Consider the following 24182-nt stretch of genomic DNA (forward strand, 5'->3'; position numbering starts at 1 on the left):
ATAGAGGAGGCACTGAGTAGCAGACAGGCACATTAAAAAAGATAAAAAACACTGCTCAATATTATTAGCTATTGAACTAAGTCCTTCATCAGACTTAGACAAAACAAGAGACAAGCACATTCACCCATGCATAACTTAAACACACACTGTCATCTTTGGGCATTGACTGTGACTGCTTCTGAAGTGAGCAGCTATCTTTCCTGGGGTGTGTAGTGGGGTATAGAAGGAGTGCTGGGCAAGGACGGGCAGGGACAGCAAGGAAGGCATGGGGGAAAATTCTAGTGCTGCTGGTGGGAGCATTCACAAAGTGGTGAGAACACAATAATGGGATGCTAAATGGAGCATTGTGAGGCTGCATTGTGTGATGAGGGGGGGGGGGGAGGGGGTGGAAGGGGAGTGAGGAGAAGAAGAGAAGAGAATACGACTGTACAGGTTCACTGGCAGGATAGTTGGCATGTGTAGGGCTAGAGTGGGAGTAGGGAAGAGTGGGTATAGGTAGGTGGAGGACATGAACTAAGAATAGTTGAGGCCAGGGGGTTATGGGAACAAAGAATATGTTGCAAGGAGAGTTCCCACCTGTGCAGTTCAGAAAACATGGTATTGGTCGGAAGAATCCAAATGATAAAGGCTGTGTAGTTGTTGAAGTTGAGTGCACACTGTTCAGTGGTATGTTTGTGTACTGAGTGGTCCTGATGTCTCCTGGCTACAGTTTGGTGGTGGTCTTTCATTTGGAGAGTCAGCTTGTTAGTGGGCACACCCATGTAAAATGCAGCACATTGGTTGCAGTTAGCCTGGGAGATCACATGGCTGCTTTCACAGATGGCCCTGCCTTTGATGGGTTACGAGATACTTGTGATAGAACTGGAGTAGGTCATATACAGAGGATGTATGGGCCAGGTCCTGCATCTAGGTCTGCTGCTGAGGTATGGACTGTGGAGCAATGTGTTGGGAGCATGGTTGGAATAGGGACAGACAAGGATGTTGTGTAGGTTGGGTAGGTGGTGCAATACAACAGTGGGACGGGTGGGGAGAATAGTGGAGAGGAAATTTCGCATTTCAGGGAATGCAGTGAGTTGAAGCCCTGGTGGAGAATATGATCCAGTTGCTTTAGTCCTTGGTGGAACTGAGTGATGGTGGGGAGAGGAGGGGAGGTGCTCCTCTGTGGCTCGACAGTGGAGATATGGGAGATAATAGGTGACTGGGAAGACAAGACACAGGAAATATGTTTCTGGCTAGGGAGGGGATGGTAATTTCAATCTGCGAAAGCCACAGTGATTCCCTTGGCATATTTAAAGAAGGTCTAGTCATCACTGTAGATGTGACATCTGTGGGTGGCTCAGCTGTATGGAAGAGACATTTTGATGTGGAATGGCTGGCAACTGTCAGAGTGGTGGTATTGTTGTTGGTGGTGGTATTTAACAGCTGAATGAATTTACTCTGTGCAACCATGTCAGCTATATAAATATTTGTCACTCACTCTGCGGGTTTTAGTGGTTTCAGTCAATGTGAGCCAACTGAATGACACAAATATTTGACAGTTATATGAATGTACTCACCTTGGCTTTGAGTGATTTCACTTACACACTTTTACAGCCTTGACAGTTTCACAAGAAACATGACTAGAGTTGCCAACTTTTTTTATAGATACATAATGAACTCTCATCTTATTTCAGGAACAGATTAGTAAAATGTATATTTCTAAAAAAAGATGTTTCTAAGAGTCACTTATTTATTTATTTGACTAGAGTTTTCTTGTGCTGCTGGCATTAAATGTGGGCCCTTGGTTAGTTTTAAAAGGTTAATTACTGGTTGTACATTAGGTACAAATTTATGTTTAAATAAGTGAAGACTTTATTTTCAAACAATGAAAACTACAGGTAGGAATATCAACAACATAGTTGAATATTAAGTTGCAGGCAAGCACAGTTAAAAGACACTTACACAAACCTTTTGGCCACAGACTTCATCAGCTAAAGAGAAACACACACCATTCATGCACACAAGCAAGCACACCTTATGCACACATGACTGCCAACTCCAGCAGCTCGAACCAGATGTCAGAGTTGGTGGTAATGTGTGCATGAGGTGTGCTTGCTTGTGTGTATTAATAGTGTGTGTTTCTCTTTAGCTGATGAAAGCTGTGGCCAGAAGTTTGTGTAAGTATCTCTTAGTTGTGCTTGTCTGCAACTTAATGTGTCATCTTTGTGGTAAGTAGCAATCTATTGTTTCCTATACTTTTGAGCAATTATTTTATTATTTACATTTATAAACTCTGTGTCTTTCTTCCTGCTGGTTTATATCTATCACCAATAATTCTTTTTTGATAAATACTGTGGTGACTGTTTTAATTTTTTAATGACTTAATCACTTGCTTTTTTCAGAAGCATTTCTTTGCAAGATGTTTGTCACCATTATTAATTTTCTTTGAATTTCTTTAATTAATTTAGTTTCAAAATGTGACTCATCTTTGTAGATATGGTATATCACACTGAATTTATCTTGACTAGATAAAAAGTGATTATCATTTGGTTTCTTCCATTCCCATGCCACTGAGTGTTTCTGTATTTGGACCCAAACACAAAGTTCACTAGCAAGTAAATGTCTGCCCATAAACATGGATGAAAAACCAAACTAAAAGTTATTTCGTAGCGTGCAAAAAAAAAAAAAAAAAAAAAAAAAAAAAAAAAAAAAAAAAAAAAAAAAAAAAAGTATCAGATTAATAATAAAAGCTATGACAGAGTGCAGTTATCTATAATAATTAATCAATGCTAATATAATCAAATGTAATGAATGCACCAAGGATCACGCAAGTCCGTTTGTCTTTCCCAATGGTACAGGGAGTGCAGACAGTTTACAGTGATGTGCCAGGGACATACTTAACTGTGGAACTCAAGTACCAGTGAGTGGAATGATGCCTGTGAAACACTATATCTGCTACTTTTCAAAGACTGTAAAATGATTTGTGTCCTTGGGTCTCATTTGCATGTACATAACTGGTAAGTAATTTTCTGTGCAATATGTTTACCTTCCACACAAATAAATGGCTGAAAAGTATTTAAATGCTAGATTGATACGATTTTTAATTAATGGATATAATTACACTTTTCTAATAAAACAGAATACATCCAGTCATTGAAATCTGGCAATATTCCTTTATTCTTCACATTTCCCTTAGGGAACTTTTATGCTCAACTTTGTTCCCCAAATGATACATCAGCTCAATTAGTTTTGTGTTAATTGCACCTGGCAAAACTTAATCCAAGGCAATATATTAATCAGTTCCCAATGAAAAAAAAAGACTATTGTCACTCAGATGAATGAGTGGATAGCTTAGTCATCTAAACCAATGAGGTGTGGTTTCAACTCAAACAATGAATACATAGTCAAACTGACAGAAAACTACAGACTGGTTTCACTTGAAGAGAAAGATTGAGGAAGTCAGTCAACATTCAAAATTATTACTGAATTGAGTGTTTTCATTCAGACAGATTTCACTAGGAAGAAATGAATGAATAATAATCTAATTGATACACAAAAATACAACTGACTGAATCGGCTGTTTTCATTTGTTGCATCAATAGGCTGGTTTCAGTCAAAAGACTGAGTGATTAATTAAACCAATACATAAACCTCAACTGAAGGAGTCAATTGTTTTACAACAAGCAACTGAATTGATTGTTTTCATGATTAACTGTGGGCATGTGAATATGTAATGTATGTGTCAATGTGTGTGTACTAGGTTTGTGTACATCTGAAGAAGGACTTAGCCAATAGCTAATGATATTGTGTAATCTTTTTTCAATGAACCTGTCTGCCACTCAGCACCTCTTCCATGTAGTAAGTAGTTATCTATCCTTTTCATGTTGTTATTCTCTCCTTTTCCATTAGCTGTTAAATTTTACAAACAAATACACAGCAGATGGTGATGTACGTATAGGCAAGATATCATCAGTTGCCAGGAAAAGAACATCTAATTGTTTACTGACCAATGAAACTGATGAGAATGCACTCTAAGCCCCCCCCCCCTCTTTCCACCCCTCCTTTCTCCAAAAAGATCTTCACAATGCATACTCCCACAACATAGACAACTGTATGAATTTAGTATGTTTGAAGACTGAACATGCTGTGGATGTTGACTAGTAGCAAGTGAAACCTATGCCATTTGTTGTGATATCTCAAAACTCTTTCATCATGAACAGCTACTGTTCATTTATACTCATAAGCATGTAAGTATTCTACTAAATAAATGATGTATACAAGCTGTGTACTAACAGAGAGCTACTGGTGCTGAACTCTTCCCTGCTCTATGACTTTACCGGGAGCTTATGATAATAACTAAAGGAACTCAGGTGGGATTTTATAGTCAATCATGATAATCATTCATAAGATGCCAGTATTCATGAAACTATGTGAGAACCAACACAAATGAAGAAAGCCAAACAACAACTTTTCTGGTATCAACAGATGGTTAGCCCTCAGCTTCAAGAACTGTAGTGAGAACTGTGAAATATTCATATTGTGTTTATTTCTGTAGAACTGCAAATTAATGATAACTGGATAAATCAGTAGCTTTCCTCTTTGGATTTATTCTGTGGCAGACTGGCAACTGGAAGTGACACACGAACACTGCACATCTTGAACTAGTCATTGACCTGATTATGTACACATGAAAATAAATTTACACATTCGCTAGGATTTCACATTTATGTCTGAGAGAAACTGTTCAGAATGAAATGAAAATACTTTCCAACTTACAATCATGATTTTTAGGATGTTTCCCTTGATTTGTAAGGCAAATCCTATCCCAAATATTTCCAGCTGAGACCCTCTCTGCTCCACTACCAGCTTGCCTGCTGTTTAAGTGAACTGATCTTGACTCTACAATGAGTCACAACTTCAACAGCCTGCATTGCATTCAGGAGTAGAAAATGAAAAATAAAAAAATATGGAAATAAACCTTTGCAATCACTCACTGGTGAAGTTCTCACAGCTCCTCATCTACCTACAATACCTATACTAGTCCTTTGCAGAAGGCATAATTGTTTCCTAGCACTTTGCTGCATCCCTCATTCTTCAGAACTCTGGCCTGATCCCATGTTTCTATCAATCTGTTCCATCTTCCTTACATCCCAGAATGCACCATGCCTTTTCTCAAGGTAATTTCAATCACTTTCCCCTTCAAGACTATGAAATCATTTTTGAAACCTAGTCACCTGTCAGTTATAGCGTACCCTACCTCTTCCACTCCAAATGAATCCAAATAATTTTCCAGTATTACTTGAATCCTACATGCCTGCAACCTCCTGCCTTACTTCATTTGTGTGGGTTATCACTTAGTTTTATGACAGAGTATACAGTCTCATCTGGTAGATTAAATCTACTTGACTTGAACATGGGCCTTTGTTGGGCAAATGCTCTACCAACTGTTCTCACAACTCAGCATCTGTCCTCACAGCTTAACTTCCACCAGTACTACATCTCCTGTCTTCCAAATTTCACAGAAGTTCTCCTGAAAAACTTGTGGAACTTGTGCTTAGCTAGCCCAGTCAGTAGAGCACTTGCCCACAAAAGATAAAGATCCCAGGTCTGGGTCTTACTCCAGCTTAATCTGCCATGAAGTTTAGTATCAGTGTGCACTCCACTGCAGAGTGAAAGTTAATTCTAGAAAGAATCCCCTAGGCTGTGGCCAAGCCATGTCTCCACAATATCCTTTCTTCCAGGAGTATTAATCCCATAAGTTTTGCAAGAGAACTTCTGTGAAGTTTGGAAGATAGGAGATGAAGTACTGGTGGAAGTTATGCTGCAAGGACTAGTCATCTACATCTACATCTGCATCTATACTCTGCAAACCACCATGAAGTGCATGACAGAGGTATGTCACATTGTACCAGTTATTAGGGTTTCTTCCTGTTTGGTCATTGGTATGTCACATTGTACCAGTTATTAGGGTTTCTTCCTCTTTGGAATGTGGGATGAGTGATTGCTTAAATGCCTCTGTGTATGGTGTAATTATTCTAATTTAGTCTATACAATCCCTATGTGAGCAATGCTTAGGTAGTTGCAGTATAATCATACTGTAATCATTTAAAGCCAGTTCTTGAAACATTGTTAGTAGACATTCTCTGGATAGTTCTGTCTTCAAGAGTGTGTCAGTTCAGTTTCTTCAACATCACTTTGACACTCTCCCATGGGTAAAAAACCTGTTACTATTCATGCTGTCTTCTCTCTATACAACCAATATCCGTGTTGGTCCTATTTGATATCGTACCCAGACACTTGAGCAATATTCTAGATTGGGTCACATAAGTGATTTTTGAGCGATCTCCATTGTTGACTGATTGCTCTTCCTCAGTATTCTATCAATAAACTTAAGTCCATCATCTGCTTTATCCACAACTGAGCCTATGTTATCATTCCATTTCACATCCGTAAACTGTTTTGCACTCAGGTATGGTATTTGTATGAGCTGGCTGATTCCATCTGTGGCTCATTGATATTGTAGTCATAGGATACCACGTTTTTTCATTTTGGGAAGTGAACAATTTTACACTTCTGAAAATTTAAGGCAAGTTCCCAATTTTTGCACCACTCTGAAATCTTATCAGTATCTGACTGAGTATCTATGTAGCTTCTTATAGATAGTACTCCATTATAGATAACTGTATCATCTGCAAACAGTCTGAGGTTACTATTAATCTTGTCCACTAGGTCATTAACACAACCACAAACAGCAAGGGTCTGAATACACATCCCTGAGGCACAACTGAAGTTACTTGTATATCTGTCATTGACTCTTCATCCAAGATAACATGCTATGTCCTTCCTACCAAAAAGTCTTCAATCCAGTCTCTAACTTCACTTGATACCCCAGAGATTTATGAACCAGATTTTAAATTGTAAGATATTTCCAAGGGCAGATATGAACTCTGACCACAACTTACAGGTTATGAACTCTAGATTAAAACTGAAGAAACTGAAAAAAGATAAGTTGAAAGAACTAGAGGTTGCTGAGAGTTCCAGAAGGAGCATGTTATGTACCTTTTCCATTTCTTGCTTTTACAATTTTTTTTTTCAAAGACAAAGAGAAAAGGTGAAGTGGTAGCCCAGTGTAGAGCCTGTGCCTACTGTCATGTATTTTTGATTTTAAAATGTTAAAAAACATAAGATGCTTTTCCTGTTCCTCAGTAAGAGGAAGGACTCACTCTCTGTTAATGAATGAAGGTAGCCATTTTGGTTGTGACAATAAGTAAAAAGTTTGTGTTTTTTATGTGTGTAGAAGAAATAATATAGTGGTATTTCACCAGTGAAAAATTGAATTATTACTCCAAGTAGTACTGTAATATATAAAAATCCAAGAAGCCCACCTGTGTACTTCAGAGTTATTATGAAGATCTGATTACAAAAGGAAAGATGGACACATGCAAGATTTTGTAGATGGATACAGTGATCAGACGTAGTATTATTAATTGGTAAGCATAAATCTACAACAAGAGAAAGACTATTTCATTTATGTGGAACTAATATGAAAAGATTCTTTACCCATTTACAAGCATAGCTCAGCTTATTGTGCTTGTCCAACACACCAAAAAATTAACCTCAATATTTCCTTATACCTAAACATTTATTATTTTTTTTGTTAGATTACTGTATACTGTGTACTGTAAGAAATAAGTCTCTTTATTTAGGGAGACAGTACAAGCATTAGGTAACACTTGACTATAACAGGGGAAAGGAATACAGTAGAAAAATGAGCCAGTAGCCTTAAGAGATGAAATAGTGAAGGCAGCAGAGGATCAAATAGGTAAAAAGACAAAGTCAAGTAGAAGTCCTTGGAGAACATGAGATATATCAAATGTATTTGATGAAAAGCAAAAATATAAAACTGCAGCAAATGAAGCAGGTGAAAGAGAATAGAAATGTCTAAAAAATGAGATTGACAACAAGTGCAAAATGGCTAAGCAAGAATAGCTAGAAGAAAATGTAAGGATTTAGAAGCACATTTCACCAGGGGAATGATAGATACCATCTACAGGAAAATTAAAAAGGCCTCTGAGGAAAAGGGAAGGTGCTGTATGGACATCAAGAGCTCCAATGGATAACCAGTGTTAAGCAAAGAAGGGAAAGCTGAAAGGTGCAAGGAGTATGTAGAGGGTCTATACAAGGGAGATAAACTTGAAGTCAATATTATAGAAGGGAAGATGAGATGGGAGATATGATACTGCAAGAAGAATTTCACAGAGCTGTCAAAGATCTAAGCTGAAACAATCTGTGGCACTAGACAATGTTTTGTCAGAACTACTGATAGCCTTGGGAGAGCCATCCATGAGAAAACTCTTCCTCTGGTGGACAAATGAATGAGACTGGTAAAATACCCTCAAAGTTAAAGGAGAATGTAATAATTCCAATCCCAAAGAAAGTGATTGTTGACAGGTGTTAAAATTACCACAATATCAGTTTAGTAAGTCATGGTTACAAAATACTAACACAAATTATGAACAGAAGAATGGAAAAACTGGTAGAAGCCGACCTCGGAGAAGATTCCGGAGGAATGTAGGAACACAGAAGGCAATACGGACCCTACGACTTATGTTACACGTAGGTTAAGGGAAGGCAATTCTATGTTTATAGCATTTGCAGACTTAAAGAAACCTTTTGACAGTGTTGACTGGGATACTCTCTGTGAAATTATGAAGGTAGCAGGGATAAAACAGGGAGTGAAGGGCTCTTTACAGCTTGTACAGAAACAACTTATACAGAAACCAGACAGCAGTTATAAGAGTCAAGGAGCATGAAAGGGAAGCAGTGATTATGAAGGGAGTAAGACAGGTATGTAGCCTGTCCCTGATGATGTTCAATCTATCCACTGAAAAAGCAGTAAAGGAAATGAAATAATCCAAGTAGGAATTAAAGGTCATGGAAAAGAAATAAAAACTTCGAGGTTTGCTGATGATGTTGTAATGCTGTCAGAGACAGCAAAGGACTTGGAAGAGCAGTTGAATTGAATGGACTTTGCCTTGAAAGGAGGACATAAGATGTTCATCAACAAAAGCAAAACAAGGTTAGTAGAATGTCGTCAAGTTAAATTGGGTGATGCTAAGGGAATTATTTTAGGAAATGAGACACTTAAAGTAGTAGAGATGTTATGTTATTTGAGCAGCAAAATAACTGACGATGGCCAAAGTAAAGACGATATGAAATGTAGACTGGTAATGGCAATAAAAACTTTTCTGAGGAAGATAAATTTGTTAATGTTGGGTATAGATTTAAGTGTTAAGAAGTCTTTTCTGGAAGTATTTATATGGAGTGTAGTCATCTGTAGAAATGAAACATGGGTGATAAATAGTGCAGACAAAAAGTGAATAGAAGCTTTCAAAATGTTGTGGTGCAGATTAATGTTGAAGATTAGATGGGTTGATCACATAATTAATGAGGAGGTACTTAATAGAATTGGGGAGACAAGAAATTTGTGACACAACTTGACCAAAAGAAGGGATCAGTTGATAGGAAACATTCTGTGGCATCAGAGGATCACTAGTTTAGTAATTTTTTTTTTTTTTTTTTTTTTTTTTTTTTTTTTTTTTTTTTTTTTTTTTTTTTTTTTTTTTTTTTGGGGGGGGGGGGGGGGTAAAAATTGTAGAGGGAGACTAGGAGCTGAATAAAGTAAGCAGGTTCAGAAGGATATATGTTGCAGTAGTTATTCAGAGATGAAGAGCGTGGAGAGCTGCATTGAACCAGTCATTGTGCTGAAGATTGCAACTAAAACAGCCCGCATGATCGCACTCTCGATACTAAGTGTAGATGTGGTACAGAATCAAATGCTTTTCAGAAATCAAGAAATACTGCATCTACCTGACTGCCTTGATCCAAAGCTTTCAGTATGCCATGTGAGAAAAGTTGAATTAGGATTCACAACATCAATGTTTTTGGAATCCATGCTAATTGGCACAGAGGGTTCATTCTCTTTGAGATACCTCATTATATTTAAGCTCAGAATATGTTCTAAGACAACAAATTGATGTCAAGGATATTGGATGGTAATTTTGTGGATCATTTCTGCTGCGTTTCTTGCAGACAGGTGTGACTTGTGCTTTCTTCCAACTGCTGGGCACGGTTTTCTGTTCAAGGGGTCTATGGTAAATTATAGTTAGAAGAGGGGCTAGCTGAGCTGCAGATTCAGTATGGAATCTGACAGGGATTTCATTGGGCACTGGAGCTTTGTTCAGCTGTTTCTCACTACCACTGTCATTAATCTAATTTCATTCATCTTTTCAGTGGTATGAGGATTAAATTGGAGCCTTTAAACTGGAACCTCACCTGGCACACAGTTTTAATCTGCCAAAAAGTTGCATATCAGTACACATTCCACTTCAGAATGAAAATTAATTCTGGAAGGGTGACTCTGGTTAATATAAATGTATTTGAAATTTAAACTTTTTGATTCAGTGCTCATTTAATTGAACCATGGCCTGCACTTAAAAGAAATACAATTCTGCCTCAGCATGTTCCTTGTTACAATTTACACCCATAAGGTGCTTCAAGTGATGTCCTCACATTCTGAAGCACTCATGTCTGCTGTGGGGTGTGCGTTCACTCAGAAAATCCTTGATCATATGGTAAACTTCGACAAGAGTATACACTTTGCTAATCCAGGCTTTCAACCATACCAGGAGCAGTGCTACACACTTCACTTTCTTGATGAGCCCACACAGAAAAATCATGTGATTTTGAAGGTCAAGGTAGGGGCCCTTCTCAATCTATCCATACTGGCACTTAAGATCTTGTATATGAACAGAAAAAATTCCTGTTACCCCATCATGCTCATCCATGGGCTATGGGTGAAATCTGAACTCAATCCGATGGGGACTTGATGGAAAAGTTTACATTTCAAATGCACTGCATGTGGGTAATGGGGGGGTGGGGGGGGGGGAGGGGGGGTGGGGGAGAGAAGCATCCAGAATACATGGTCAGATGTCAAAGTAACTTTGCACACAAGGACACAATGATTAGAGCTGCAGTTATCTGTGACAGGTAGAACAGTTAACATAGATCATTGTTATTACTACCCTAGTAGGGTGTATAAGGGCCACAAATAGCATAAGATGTTGACTGATTACTGTAAAGGACCTGGAGATATCACATATCCCTGTGAAACAATGTTATCAGCATCTGACAGATTTGGAAGCGGCCTCATTGTGGATCTCCATTCACCTGGCTGGTTGAACTGTGCAATATCCAGATTTGTGGGGCATTTAAATATGACAGTGACCCAATGTTGGACTGCATGGGAGTATGAGGTCAGGCACATTCATCATTGAACTTCCAGTCACTCATGTCTGACCACCACAAGGGAGGATCAGAGTATTATGCACCAAACATTGTAGCCCCTTCACATCTGTGTCTACCACACCTGGAAAAATAATAGATTCCCTGCAACATTCTGTGTCATCCTGCACCAATGGACAGATATTAGCAGCAACTGGACAACATGATTACCATCCCTTTTGCAGACTGGCACTAACAGCACGACACCAATGACTGCATTTGGGGTGGTGCCATGACTGGCAATCATGGACTGCTGATGAATTGTGTTGCACTGTGTTGAGCGATGAACTGTGGTTCTGCACTACCCCAGATGACCAGTGTCAATGAGTACTGCAGCAACTTGGGGAGAGGTCCCATTCTTCCAATGATTTGGAGAGGCACTGCAGTGTTACTTTTGGGCCATGGTGTGGAGAGCCATTTGGTACAACTTCATTTCATGGCTGGTTGTGATTGAGGGAACTGTGATAGCACAACAGTACATCATGAACACACTGTGTCCTTATGTGCTATCTATAAGGCATCATGATACCATTTTTTAACAGGGCCCTGCTTGCCCATATAAGGCATGTGACTCTATGGGCTGTCCGTATGATGTTGAGGTACTCCCATGGCCAACAAGATCCCCAGATCTGTCCTCAATAAAACATGTTCTCAATAGAACATGTATGGGACCATCCCAGACATCAATTCTGACTCAGAGCCAGTTTCTATGATATCAAGGATTATTCTGCTCACAAATCAAAGAGAATGACATAGAAATAGAAGTCTATTAATATATTAATTAAGTAAGGTAAGGTCAAATTGCACTGGAGATTACTTGGCCAGTGGACGCCTTCTCTGGAAATGTTGTGGATGTCCTTAATTCTGTCTCCTTTGAAACCACAAATTACACAATTTAAACTGTGATCCATAGTTTGAAGTTCACCACACTCACAAAAGCATCATTTGCAAGGTCTCACTTTGTTGTTAAGCTTTTACACCAACCTGCTCCAGTTCTTATTCTGTTTAATCTTGTCCAGTATCTTCTTGGAAAGTCAAAACCAGTAACTTATTTGGTCATGTCAGCAATGAGAGATCCATTTTGCCAGATGTTTCTTCACCAGAGTTCCTGCGAGTCCTTTCTTCCTCAAAAACTTCTGATTCTTGGGTGGTTTTTTGGAGAGGCAACCTCAAATCCAATCAATTCTTTGTGTGTAAATGATGATGAACTGAGTGATCACATTGGTCTAGTATCCTCTTCCACTCCCTTTTTATTACAGCTTTGCATCTGATGTTTGATAGTTGGACACTGGCTAGCACTGGTAGCCAGGTTGCGGGGGTCAGTTTCAATGAGACACTTATGATCCTCATTGATTCATTGAGTTCCAAAACAACTTTCTTTGTGTGTGTGCTCACTGCCCATACTGGGGCACAGTATTCTGCAGTACTATACACCAGTGCCAATGCTGATGTGTACAAACTGTTTGGGTCCCTTCTGCATGAGTTGCATGCTAGTTTGTCTAGTATAGAGTTCCCGAAATTTGGTTTTGCTTCAGTTCTTCTAGGCTGTAGTTGTAGGAAAGTGTACAGTCAAGTTTAACTTATAAGTATTTGGGGGTGTTGTCACCTTTAATTGGCTCTCAATTGGGTTAAAGGATCAACTTTCTGCGAATTTTACGTTGTTGAAATGCATAGTGATACTTACTGATGTGAAATGGCTTGGTTTCATGTATACTGGTATAATACTCTTGAAGAGTCTGTGATATGTAGATCACTATTCAGAGGAACTTCTAGCTGTTCAAATGACTTTGAGTGTGTGGTAATTGCTAATACATTAGCAAAGGCAAATTTATATGACCTTGTGTGGTAAATCCAGTGTTTGTAAGTTGAAATATAAGGGGGGAGGGGGAGAGAACCTTGAGGTAGAGCATTGTGCAGTGCTTGGACACTGCTTATCTTGTCTCTCAGGTGAAATCTGTAAGTTCTCTCCAGTAGCATAGATTTCATGATCTTCAGTGTTTACTTGCATTTGGTAGCTTTTATGGGTTTACCTAAAAGCCCATGGATCCAGACTGTCAGACACTGCAGCACCACTACTGTATTCATTGTGTCTTGGAAGCTTTTCTCTATGCACATGGTCAGCATCAATATTTGTTGCTCACCAGTTCCTGTTTTTCCTGAAACCGGCTTGTTCCACCAGCAGGACCTTTTTGATAAATGGCAATACCCTTTCAGACAGTCTGTAGGTAGCACACGGTAAAGAGATAGATCTAAAGTTCTTCAGATCATCTGCTATTCTCCTCATTTAAGTATTGCAATCACCTTTGTCTTCTTCCATATCTTTAGAAGTTTTGTAGAGTCAGATATCTTAATGAAGAATCTGCCCAATTAGAGTTTGGTTTTTAGTCCCAAATCTTTTAAAAATTCTGGTAGTACACCATACACACCTGGGGCTGTGGTTTTTCACCTGTTTCAGAGCATAATCTGTTTCATCAATATCAACTACACATGCAATTTATGTTCTTTCAGAGCAATTTCCAAAATGTATCTTCAGTTTTATTCTCTTTTCCTTTTTTTTTTGAATTAGTAATTTTTATTTCTGGTGCTTTCCTGAGTGTGGTGAGACAATGACGGTTCCACTTTTCATGTTGTTTGCTCCTCCCAGTTTTTGTAGTAAATTCCATCCCTTATGGCTGGAATGTACAAAATTGAGAAAGGATACTGTCTCCTGCCATAGGTTTTATTGTACTTGATCTAAGAGCTCGATTATGCAGTCAGAAACTGCATTGTATGCAGTCCTTTTAGAGTCATCCAATAGTTTCTCACACTCTTCTCATCAGCATGTGATGTACTCTTAACTTCCTCCATGAGAGACGATTTTTGTTGCTACAGTCTTAACTAACACAGTAAATCTTTTGTAGTTTGCTGGTCATGGAGTGGATCCTATTGGGTTTTTTCTATATATGTCCTTGATATCTTCTCCAGTCTGTGTTCTTTAGGTTCCAGCGAGCGAGTGGTGGGCTGTATATAATCAGAAGAGTTACGATAACTTCAATTATCACAGGTCAGTGTTGACCTTTTTTGAGAATCTTCCAGTGCCCTCCTTGATCTTGAAGGGCAGTACTATTTCTCCACAAGTGGTAAAGCATACGTCAGACTCGATTTAGAATTACACACTTTGGAGTGGAAAGCTGCCTTCTCTTTTGGATGATAAAGGAAATGTAGATCATGAATGGAATGGAAAGCTACTTTCTCTTTCTGATCATGAAGGAGAAGTAGATCATGACGATCTTTCCACATGGTCAGTCTTTCTCCAACTTCATTACACTTTGTGTAGCCCCATCATCTGTGGCGAGAGTTAAAATCTCCAACACAGACTGCTGGATTTTCGACATTTGGGAGGCTTCCTATGGTCCATTGATCATTTTGAGCCGGCCGGCGTGGCCGAGCAGTTTTAGGCGCTTCAGTCTGGAACTGCATGACTGCTACGGTCACAGGTTCGAATCCTGCCTCGGGCATGGATGTGTGTTAGTTAGGTTTAAGTAGTTCTAAGTCTGGGGGATTGATGACCTCAGATGTTAAGTTCCATAGTGCTCAGAGCCATTTGAACCATTTCTTAGGTTTCTAGGTGCTGTAGAGGGTGTCTTGAGGAACAAATTGAGGGTAGGAACACGGACCCGGAAATGTCATCCAACGATGCTACAGATCTTCGAAGTTGTAGGTGCATGCACCTGCCACTAGGCCATCTCCTTGGCTGGAAACATGACTCTGTACACTGACGGACAATAGAGGGAATACTTTGCAGCGTTGTTTGTTGTTTAGTGATCACAACTGAATGCCACTATCGTCAGTGGAGGAAGAGGAGCTAGATGCTGCATAGAGAGGCCTTGTCTCCTAGGAATTCAACACTCTGGTGCCTTGGTGGATGACAGTTTCGGATATGGACTTCCGTTTGCAGTTTATTTTTCTCCTGTATACCGAAAAACGTTGGACATTTTAGAACGTATATATGTGGACCAGTTACAACACTGATGGGCCGGTTTTTCTTAGGAGAGGATACAAGGGCTTTGTGACACATTTCTCAACCTAATCAGTGTGTGCATCCAGACCAGGGAGGGTGTAGCATCATACTGGCAAATGAGCTCTTGCTGCCAAACTATTTCTAAATTTGATTCAACACTATAATCACTGAAATAACACCATGCACCATCACTACCTGAACTGAAATCAGTGAGAGCTAGTAACCACAAATTTGCATTTATCTCACAACTGCAGGTGCATATCTGCATTTCAGTTTGGGATGGGGGGTGGAAGGTGTCTGTCACAGCATTTCCTGTGCCCAGCTCCCTCTAAATATAACTTGCCGTGTCCCCCACAGATGGCTAACATTCATAATTGAATAACAACATATTGTTATTATATTAAGGCATTTTACACTTGGTAGAGCACTTGCCCGCGAAAGGCAAAGGTCCCGAGTTCGAGTCTCGGTCGGGCACACAGTTTTAATCTGCCAGGAAGTTTCATATCAGCGCACGCTCCGCTGCAGAGTGAGAATCTCATTCTGCAAACATCCCCCAGGCTGTGACTAAGCCATGTCTCCGCAGTATCCTTTCTTTCAGGAGTGCTAGTTCTGCAAGGTTCGCAGAAGAGCTTCTGTAAAGTTTGGAAGGTAGGAGACGAGATACTGGCAGAAGTAAAGCTGTGAGTACCGGGCGTGAGTCGTGCTTCAGTAGCTCAGATGGTAGAGCACTTGCCCGCAAAAGGCAAAGGTCCCGAGTTTGAGTCTCGGTCGGGCACACAGTTTTAATCTGCCAGGAAGTTTCATATCAGCGCACACTCTGCTGCAGAGTGAGAATCTCATTCTGGAAACATTTTACATAATTTATTCACATTAATGCTTAATAAGTCACTTCAGTTCGAAGAAGCTTGCACAAATGGCTCTTTTAAGAACCGATTTTACTGGAACTTTTTTGCATCTATTATTACATACATTCGGTCGTGTCACCTTTTACTGTTACAATGCACTCTATGTCGGTACACATGTGACAGCAGGCGCTGCTTAATGCGTTCCAAAATGCTGTGCATAAAAACGATATTCTTCTGAGGCTCATACCTCAGGTTCTGCTGATGTTAGAAAGCTAGTGTCAAGTGTTTTGGATAGCCCTTGGGCTAGGACCATTTTAATTCGCAATAGAAGGATCGCCTTAGTGTCACTGCCCTACTGTACAATGTCAAAGTACGAATATTACACATTTTCTCCTGATTAATCAAATGGAGCAAACCGGTTGGTTCTTTTTTGCGTTTATTGTGATCTACTGTGCGCTCTAAGGGGTTTGGAGACACCGTTCATGGTCGGCTCTTCAAAACTGTTTTTCTTTGCAATTTTGCGTACCAAAACAGAGCCAAGGATTCCAAGATGACTGATTACATTTCTACGGTTCCGATATCGAGTAACCTTGAAAATTTTGTTGCTGTTTCAAAGTTCAAAGTTTCTAAGATCTACACGTAAAGTTCGCATGTAAATTCAGGTGTGAGGCGAAAACCAAGTAATAAATAACCGCAGCAAACTTCTCAAATTTTAACCTCATATTCTCTACCTACAGGCATTTGTCTCGAAGTGCCATCGTCTAGTTTTCAAAAATCTTTATCCTTTGTCGAGAAAAACCCCAAAAACAAGGTTTCTAGGTACCAAAAGGGATATCAAAACCGAGCCACAGATTCCAAGACCACTATGCATAGCAAATGGGTGTAATTTGTTTCGATATACTCCTAATATCCCGATCCCAATCTCGAATAACCTTGAAAATTTTCTTGATATCTTAAGCCGTTTCCGAGATACAGAGGTTCATAATATACACGCTTTAACTCCAGTCGAGGCGAAAATGTAGTTCATGATGCGACGTAGCACGGAGAAATATGTTTTAAAGTGTCACTGTTGTCATCAGAAGGTACTGGGAACTCGACGTTGTTGTACTGAAGCACATGCAAAATTTTAAATTTTTGTCCACGCAACATTCGGCCTGAGTTGTGCAATAAGTTTGCTTTATTTCAATTTCACGTAAGTAAAAGACACTGCGCAACAGAATTAAAGGATAACTTTTTCGAAACCCTCTAATTGCTTCCTTCTACGATGCATAATTTTGAAATTTGTCTCAAAGCTGCATACAACCTTCAGCATAAGACCTTCCTCTGCAACGGTGCAAGAGCGTGGCGTCCTGCGATGTCACTATTGGACCCGACGGTGTTTGTAACAGCAAGGTGTCGTTACATGCGAAAAAAAGGGAAAACTACATCTCAGAAGCTCATGTGACGTCCAGGGTGGGTTAATGGTGTCACATTGGCACCTGATTTCACAGCAATTCTGCCCAACGCCATCGTGGACGTGCCGCAATATGGGAAGGTCATCACATCCCCCTTGTACGTCCCATTCCTTCTTTTGACGTTCCTGCGACGGAGTTCAGAACCGCGACGACCAAAGTTGAAATCACGCAGTTTTCTTATGAGTGGCTGAGGAAATCATTCGAGGCACAACACCATTAAGAAGCGGCACAAAAAGGCCCAAGGGGCCACAGTTTTCCCTGGGGCGTTGAATCCCACACATTTCGCAGCCGTAAACGACAGTTCACAGTGCGATCCGGAACAGGAAGACCTTCTTGGCCGCCTTTGACAATGTCGACATCCTCGGACGGTTCAGCCCTTCTCTAAGGATATTGTGGGGCTGCATCCTCAATAAACGTGACCACACCCCTTTGGACTGCAATGCGACTGCATTTTTTGCTCTTGCATTCGCGCCCTCATGTGATGTGATCATGAAGGGGTGCGACATTGACACATGCTTGAATAAAACGGAAAAGAATTCCTCTAAATCCCTGCCCCTCCACCCCCCCCCCCCTCCCTTGTTCGGCAAAACCCACGGTTTTTAAAAATGAACGTGTACGGAGACAATCCATCAAGAGTAAATCGAGCAAACGTATAGTTGTGACGACCACGGCGGACAGAGCTATCATACCGACGTCATCTCAGACGCCGTCGCAATCTGTTCCACTGCGTGACCGTGACCGTGGCGCGGGGCGCGGACGGCGGAGGGAGTGCGCCGCTGGAGGAGGGTATTTAAATCGGCCGCCGCCGCGACCGAAGCCAGTTCCCCCTGAGCAGCCATAGCGTACGGATCTCCGTACCGGCACGTTCACAGGAGCTCAGTCCGTCAGTTCACCTGATGATGGCGACATGTATGATCACCGAAATATTGTGCCCGTTGGACACTGTAGACCAGCAGTACACCCGTGGATATTTTGATTAGTAGAATATTAGCCCTTTTTCCTTCCTATCGGAGCATTTTTCTGCTGGTAACACGTAATAAAAGAAATAGGGCCTCTCACTGGATGTTACAGGAGATGGGAAGGTGGTGAGGTGGGGTGGGGTGGGGTGGGGTGGGATAGGAGAACTGGTATTCAGCTTCCTGTCTTCCCTTGGGCTGTTCTTTGACGTAGAGGTAACGGTAGAAGAGCGGCGGATAGTTCTAGTGGCGGCAGAGCGAGCGTAACCTTGGTGGCCTCGGCGGCGTCGCCGGCGGCGGCGCTGGAGGCGGCCACGGCGGCCATCTTCTTCTCCTCCTCCTTGTCGCGGCGCGCGCGCCGCCCGGCCCCGCGCTGCCTGTAGATGCCGGCGAAGATGAGCACGTTGAGCAGCAGCAGGCAGCAGCCCACCGCGATCGTCACCGACAGCGCCGCCGTGTAGCTCTGGTAGTGCGAGGAGGCCAGCCGCCGCAGCAGGCCCCCTCCACCGCCGCCGCCTGTTGACAAGTTCCAATTTCCACTCTGCTCTCACTGCACGGGCCGACTGCTGCATGGAGATCAGACACTGTACGACGGATGGAGGGAATGCTACTAGTAGAAGAAGTTTATTGAATATTAATCCACAGACCATTTTGGCACTGAAAATTAAATTAAAATGAAAACAAAACATCACTTACACCGACTCCTAATATTGTGTCGGACCTCCTATTGCCTGGCGTAATGCAGCAACTCGATGTGGCATCGACTCAAACATCATTGGAAATTCCCTGCAGAAATATTGAGCCATACTGTCTGAAAGGGTCCTGTAGCCACCATTCATTAGTCCAGTAGCCCACTTTCACTAGCATTTCTCTTTCTTTTCCTTGTTTCTCTTTTTTCATAACTCTCATACTGGTGTGATTAAACGGGTGTGGTTGTGTGTCACGTTGCTAGACGGTGGCGTAGTCTGCTGCAGAAAGTCTGCGATAGTCGTACAGATTCAGCAGCAGTTGCACAGAATAGCCAACTCTCGTAGTGGTCAAGTAGGCAAAGAGGTTTGCGCTACTTGTGAGAAATCTACCTGCGTTAGGTTGGTGGCGGAAATGGCATCTTTGGGTTTTTCGGGCCACGGTGAGCGTGGAAGAGGCTGGCGAAGAAAAAGGGAGGCAGTCTGCCGCCGGTACGGGAAGCGTCCACAGCTGTGCTCCAGTCGAAGAAGGGTGAGTTAGAGTGACTGCGTGGCGCGTTGTTACTTGGCGAGAGGAGAGCTGTTAGCTCTTGGTCTCACTTTTCAACTCTGAAAGATTGCTTTGCCTTGTCGCAGCAAGCAACGCAAAACTTTGGCAGATTTTTCTTTTAGTAAATTTCTACAGCAGATCTGGATCCGCCAGAAGAGCGCCTCACAAAGGTGTCGATAAGAAGTGAGCACTCGCTTTTGTATGAATGTCTGTGTGCCTTCAGCTGTGCCTGTATAAGCTTTTATTTTTCTAAATATTAATAGCTTTGCCTTCTCGTAAATTTTCCTTGCTTTACGTATCTTTCACCCATGGGGAGCCAGCCACGTGGTTGAACATTAGAGTTTGTTGGGCTACCATCATCACTAACTGTCCGATCTCATGTTTGTTTTAAAGAATGTTAACTGTTCATGATTGTGTGATGTGATATTGTTGCAACTTGGCCACGATACCTGGCAATTGCGTCTCCACAAACCACGTGGGAACGCGTGTGTACTTTGAAACGTGTACCGTTTCACGAGTTATTGATATCAGTTATCAGGCAACAGCAGTTGCATAAATGATTCACACCAATGATTTTAGGTGTAGATTATAACGGTGAATGTATCGATGCTTTTCTTTAATGTTTTAGAAATTCATGTTATCAGGGATGTACATGCCTCACATCCATATCTTAGGAATAAATGATTTTATCCACAATTTTCTCTTGTATTCCGAGGTTACGTTTTTGCACCTACGCCACTCACCTCATAGCTTTCCCTTTAGCACATCCAACTATTCAACACGTTTCCTTAAGCACAGGTCCAGTGATTAGTTTCCCCTTTTATTTTAAAACAAATGCTTTAGATTAAGCCTTATTTTCAGGTATGTTGCTGGGAGCTGATCTTACGCACAGTGTTGATGCATTTTCTATTTTATTTTAAATGTTTGATTCTCGTGAACAGTGCACGGTCAATACTATTAATTGCACCGCATCCCCTATGGGTGGCGTCGCAACGTATGCATTTTTATGAGTTTTTGGTCTATGATCAAATTAATTTATTTTCTGACTCGGCCAAACCTTTGATTAGTTGTGTGGTTAGAGTCGGTGGCGACCCTAATCTTAACGCAATAACCCGTAGAAACAGGTTAGTTACACCACAATTGCGGAAGTGTCGTCGGTGTAGGATCTTGTGAACGAAGTGGCCCCTCGATTATGTCCCATAACTGTTTAACGGGATTCACGTCGGGCGATCTGAGTGGCCAAACAATTCGCTTGCGTTGTCCAGGACGTTCTTCAAACCAGTCGCAGACAGTTGTGGCCCGGTGACATGGCCAATTGCCATCCATAAAATTCCATTGTTGTTCGGGAACATGACGTCGATGAATTACTTCAAATGGTCTCCAAGCAATCGAACATCCAGAGGACCCTAGTCCATTCCATTTAAAAACAGCCCACACCATTATGGAAATGCCAGCAAGTTACACTGTGCCTTGTTGACAGCTTTGGTCCACGGTTTCGAGGCGCCTGCGCCACATTCGAATCCTACCAGCTCTTACCAACTAAAAACGGGATTCATCTGTCCCGGCCACGGTTTTCCAGTCGCCTAGGGTCCAATCGATGTCGTCACGAGCCCAGGACAGGCGACGTGGGCGAAGTTGTGCTGTTAGCAAAGGCACTCGCGTCGTTCGTCTTCTGCCATAGCCCATTAACGCCAAATTTCGCCTCCCTGTCCTAACGGATTCATTCGTTGCACGTCCCACACTGATTTCTGCAGTTATTTCACGCAGTGTTGCTTGTCTGTTACCAGTGACAAATTTACCCAAATGCCGCTGCTCTCGGTCGTTAACTGAAAGCCGTCGGCCACTGTCTGTGCTGAGACGTATGCCTGAAATGCGGTATTCCCGGCACACTCTTGACACTGAAGATCGCAGAATATTAAATTCTCTGATAATTTACGAAATGGAATGTTCCAGGCGTCTAGCTCCAACTACCATACCGTGTTCAGAGCCTGTTAATTCAAGTCGTGCGGCCATAATCACGTCGGAAAACTCTTCACACGCATCACTTGAGTACAAATGACAGCTCCGCCATCGCGCTGTCCTTTTACACCATGGGTACGCGATATTACCTCCGTCTTTACAAGCGCATGTCGCTATCGGTAGACTTTTGTGATCTCAGTGTACACTCTACATCCACCTTACGGTGTGTGGCTCACATTTTTCCCCAGAGATAGCGTCTCCTAGCAACAAATAAGATAGGTTCAGTCCCCCTGTTCTGGTGAAGGGGGTACTCCTTGGTCGAGAGGCAAATGCCAGAACTGTGGGTTCGTACTGATAACGCCAAAACTCGACACCCGCGATTATTTTTTCCAGAAGACCAGTTGCCTGCGATTTGCATTCAGTCAGTTCGCGGCAGGCGTCCAGAAATTGTTGTCGTTTCTTCTTCAAAACTTTCTGGACAATGATTATGTGAACTGGAGGCGGAAGAGAGGGAAGGAAAGGCACTAATGCTATCAGCTGCATCTGGAATCAGCGGTGACACGTGAAAATGTGTGCCGGACTCGGCCTCGAACCTGCGATTTCCTGCTTACCAGGCAGTTGCGTTAACCAATGAGCCTCTCGGACACAGCAGGTATCGCACTTGCGCAGACTGTCTCGGTACGCTCCCCGATCGACTTCCACTCGCACCTAGCGCCTCCTATCCGTACTCCCTGTCGAAAGAACAGATATCAGGCATGCATATAATTCTGGAGAATGCCATGAATATTGATTTGGAGGTATAGCTTCATTGTGATTTGTCCCATAAAAACGCTGACATACTAGGCTGCACGTCCACTACTCATCACTGCCTGCTCACAAATGACAGGTCGAACACACATCTATTCTTGACAGTTGCTAATTCAGGCTGCGATCATAACAACTGCGCTGACGTTTTTCGTGTACCAGGAATAAAATCTGTTTCGGAACTTTTTGGGGGGACCGCGTATGTTGCCCGACTTTTCTTGGAAAGTACGATTTTTGAATTTCAAAAGTAAACTTGTCTGTGATACACGACACCAACCTTATAGTGGCCCCTACTAGAATTTTTTGAGCATCTCGGTAATGTTCGTTCTGGTATCTGCCTTTGAATATAGCTAGTTTTATAAGTTCATTCCTCTTTAGGTTGCTCCTGACGGTTCCTCCCAATGATATACCGCCAAAAGTATAATCAGACAGTAATGGACCTCTTCGCCTGTTAATACGTAATAGAACCACCCATCCCGCTGACATTCCGGACCTTGACGTTGCTGCAGCATTTCCATTGCCTCCTGTGGGATTTCAAAATCCCTCTGCAATGAATCAGATACTCAACACAGGGGGAATTATAGAAGATTAGTGTTTCTTGTATAAATTGGACAGCCACAACAGCTAGTCACAGTGAGACCTGAAGATGTCGAGCAACTGACTTGTGGAAATGTCCAATTTAGACAATACGATCCGACGCACTGGCCGAGAACCATTTAAGCATTTATTACGTCGGGAAAGCCTCAAACAGCACATCGGGATTAGTATTATCCATCACGATACAAGCTGGAGAGAAAGCTACTGCGTAGTTTCTTTGCTAGGACACCTCCTCCGCCCCCCCTCCTCCCCCCCCCCCCTTTTCCTCTCTTTTCCGAGAAACTCTTGCGAAAGTCGAGGTATCGCCGTGCGCAAAAATAATATTACCGATTTCATCTCAGTCTATTGTGTTTAATGACATCCACCCAGCCGACCAAAAATAACATTAATAATGATGAAACAGTTCACACCGGCAAACACAGAAGTTATTATCAGCCAAGTGAGCGACGAAGAGGATTCTCACAACGGGGACCCTCGGAACTCTAGATACAAAAATATACTGGGAGCATTAGAGGTGTGGTGCTGTCATAGAATGTTAAAAATTAAATGAACAGGTAAAGTAAAAAACTAAGAAGCACTACAAAGAACAAAGAAGGAAAAGAGTCTATGGAAGATCATTACCAGGAGAAAAGACAATTTAGCGGGACAGGTGTTGCAGCATACAGAATGGTTAACTTTGCGCTGAAAGTGCAGTGAAGGGAAAAATAAGCAAAACAGATTACAGAAACTGTTCATTGTAGTAAAAACGTAAAGATTAAAAGATTAGCATAAGACTGGAAAAAATATTATAGGCATGAAATCAGTTCAAAGACTGGTGACTTAAAAGAATGTTTCGCGATAGGCAACGTCGGCTATCAGTTACATCATACTGGGTTGTTTTTGCTTGTGTTGTTTATGAAACAGCGAGAAACTTCGTTTAGCCGCTGGATTTTAGTTTTGTCCGCGAATTTCCTTATCCAAACTTCGCTGTTATACAAAACGATATGTATATTAATAATTTGTTTGGGTT

The 24182-nt window shown here is 41.6% G+C and overlaps 1 protein-coding gene across 1 annotated transcript in view; it reads right to left on the reverse strand.

Moving 5' to 3' along the window:
* Positions 1 to 24182, reverse strand: part of LOC124757760 (neuroligin-1-like) — a 189086-nt gene that overhangs the window by 14653 nt on the left and 150251 nt on the right. The window contains exon 9 of the mRNA XM_047249076.1: positions 18846 to 19093. Within this exon, the coding sequence (XP_047105032.1) occupies positions 18846 to 19093 (248 nt within the window). The remainder of the gene's footprint in view (positions 1 to 18845; positions 19094 to 24182) is intronic.

The sequence above is a fragment of the Schistocerca piceifrons genome, chromosome 1 (assembly GCF_021461385.2).
Source record: "Schistocerca piceifrons isolate TAMUIC-IGC-003096 chromosome 1, iqSchPice1.1, whole genome shotgun sequence".
NCBI lineage: Eukaryota > Metazoa > Arthropoda > Insecta > Orthoptera > Acrididae > Schistocerca > Schistocerca piceifrons.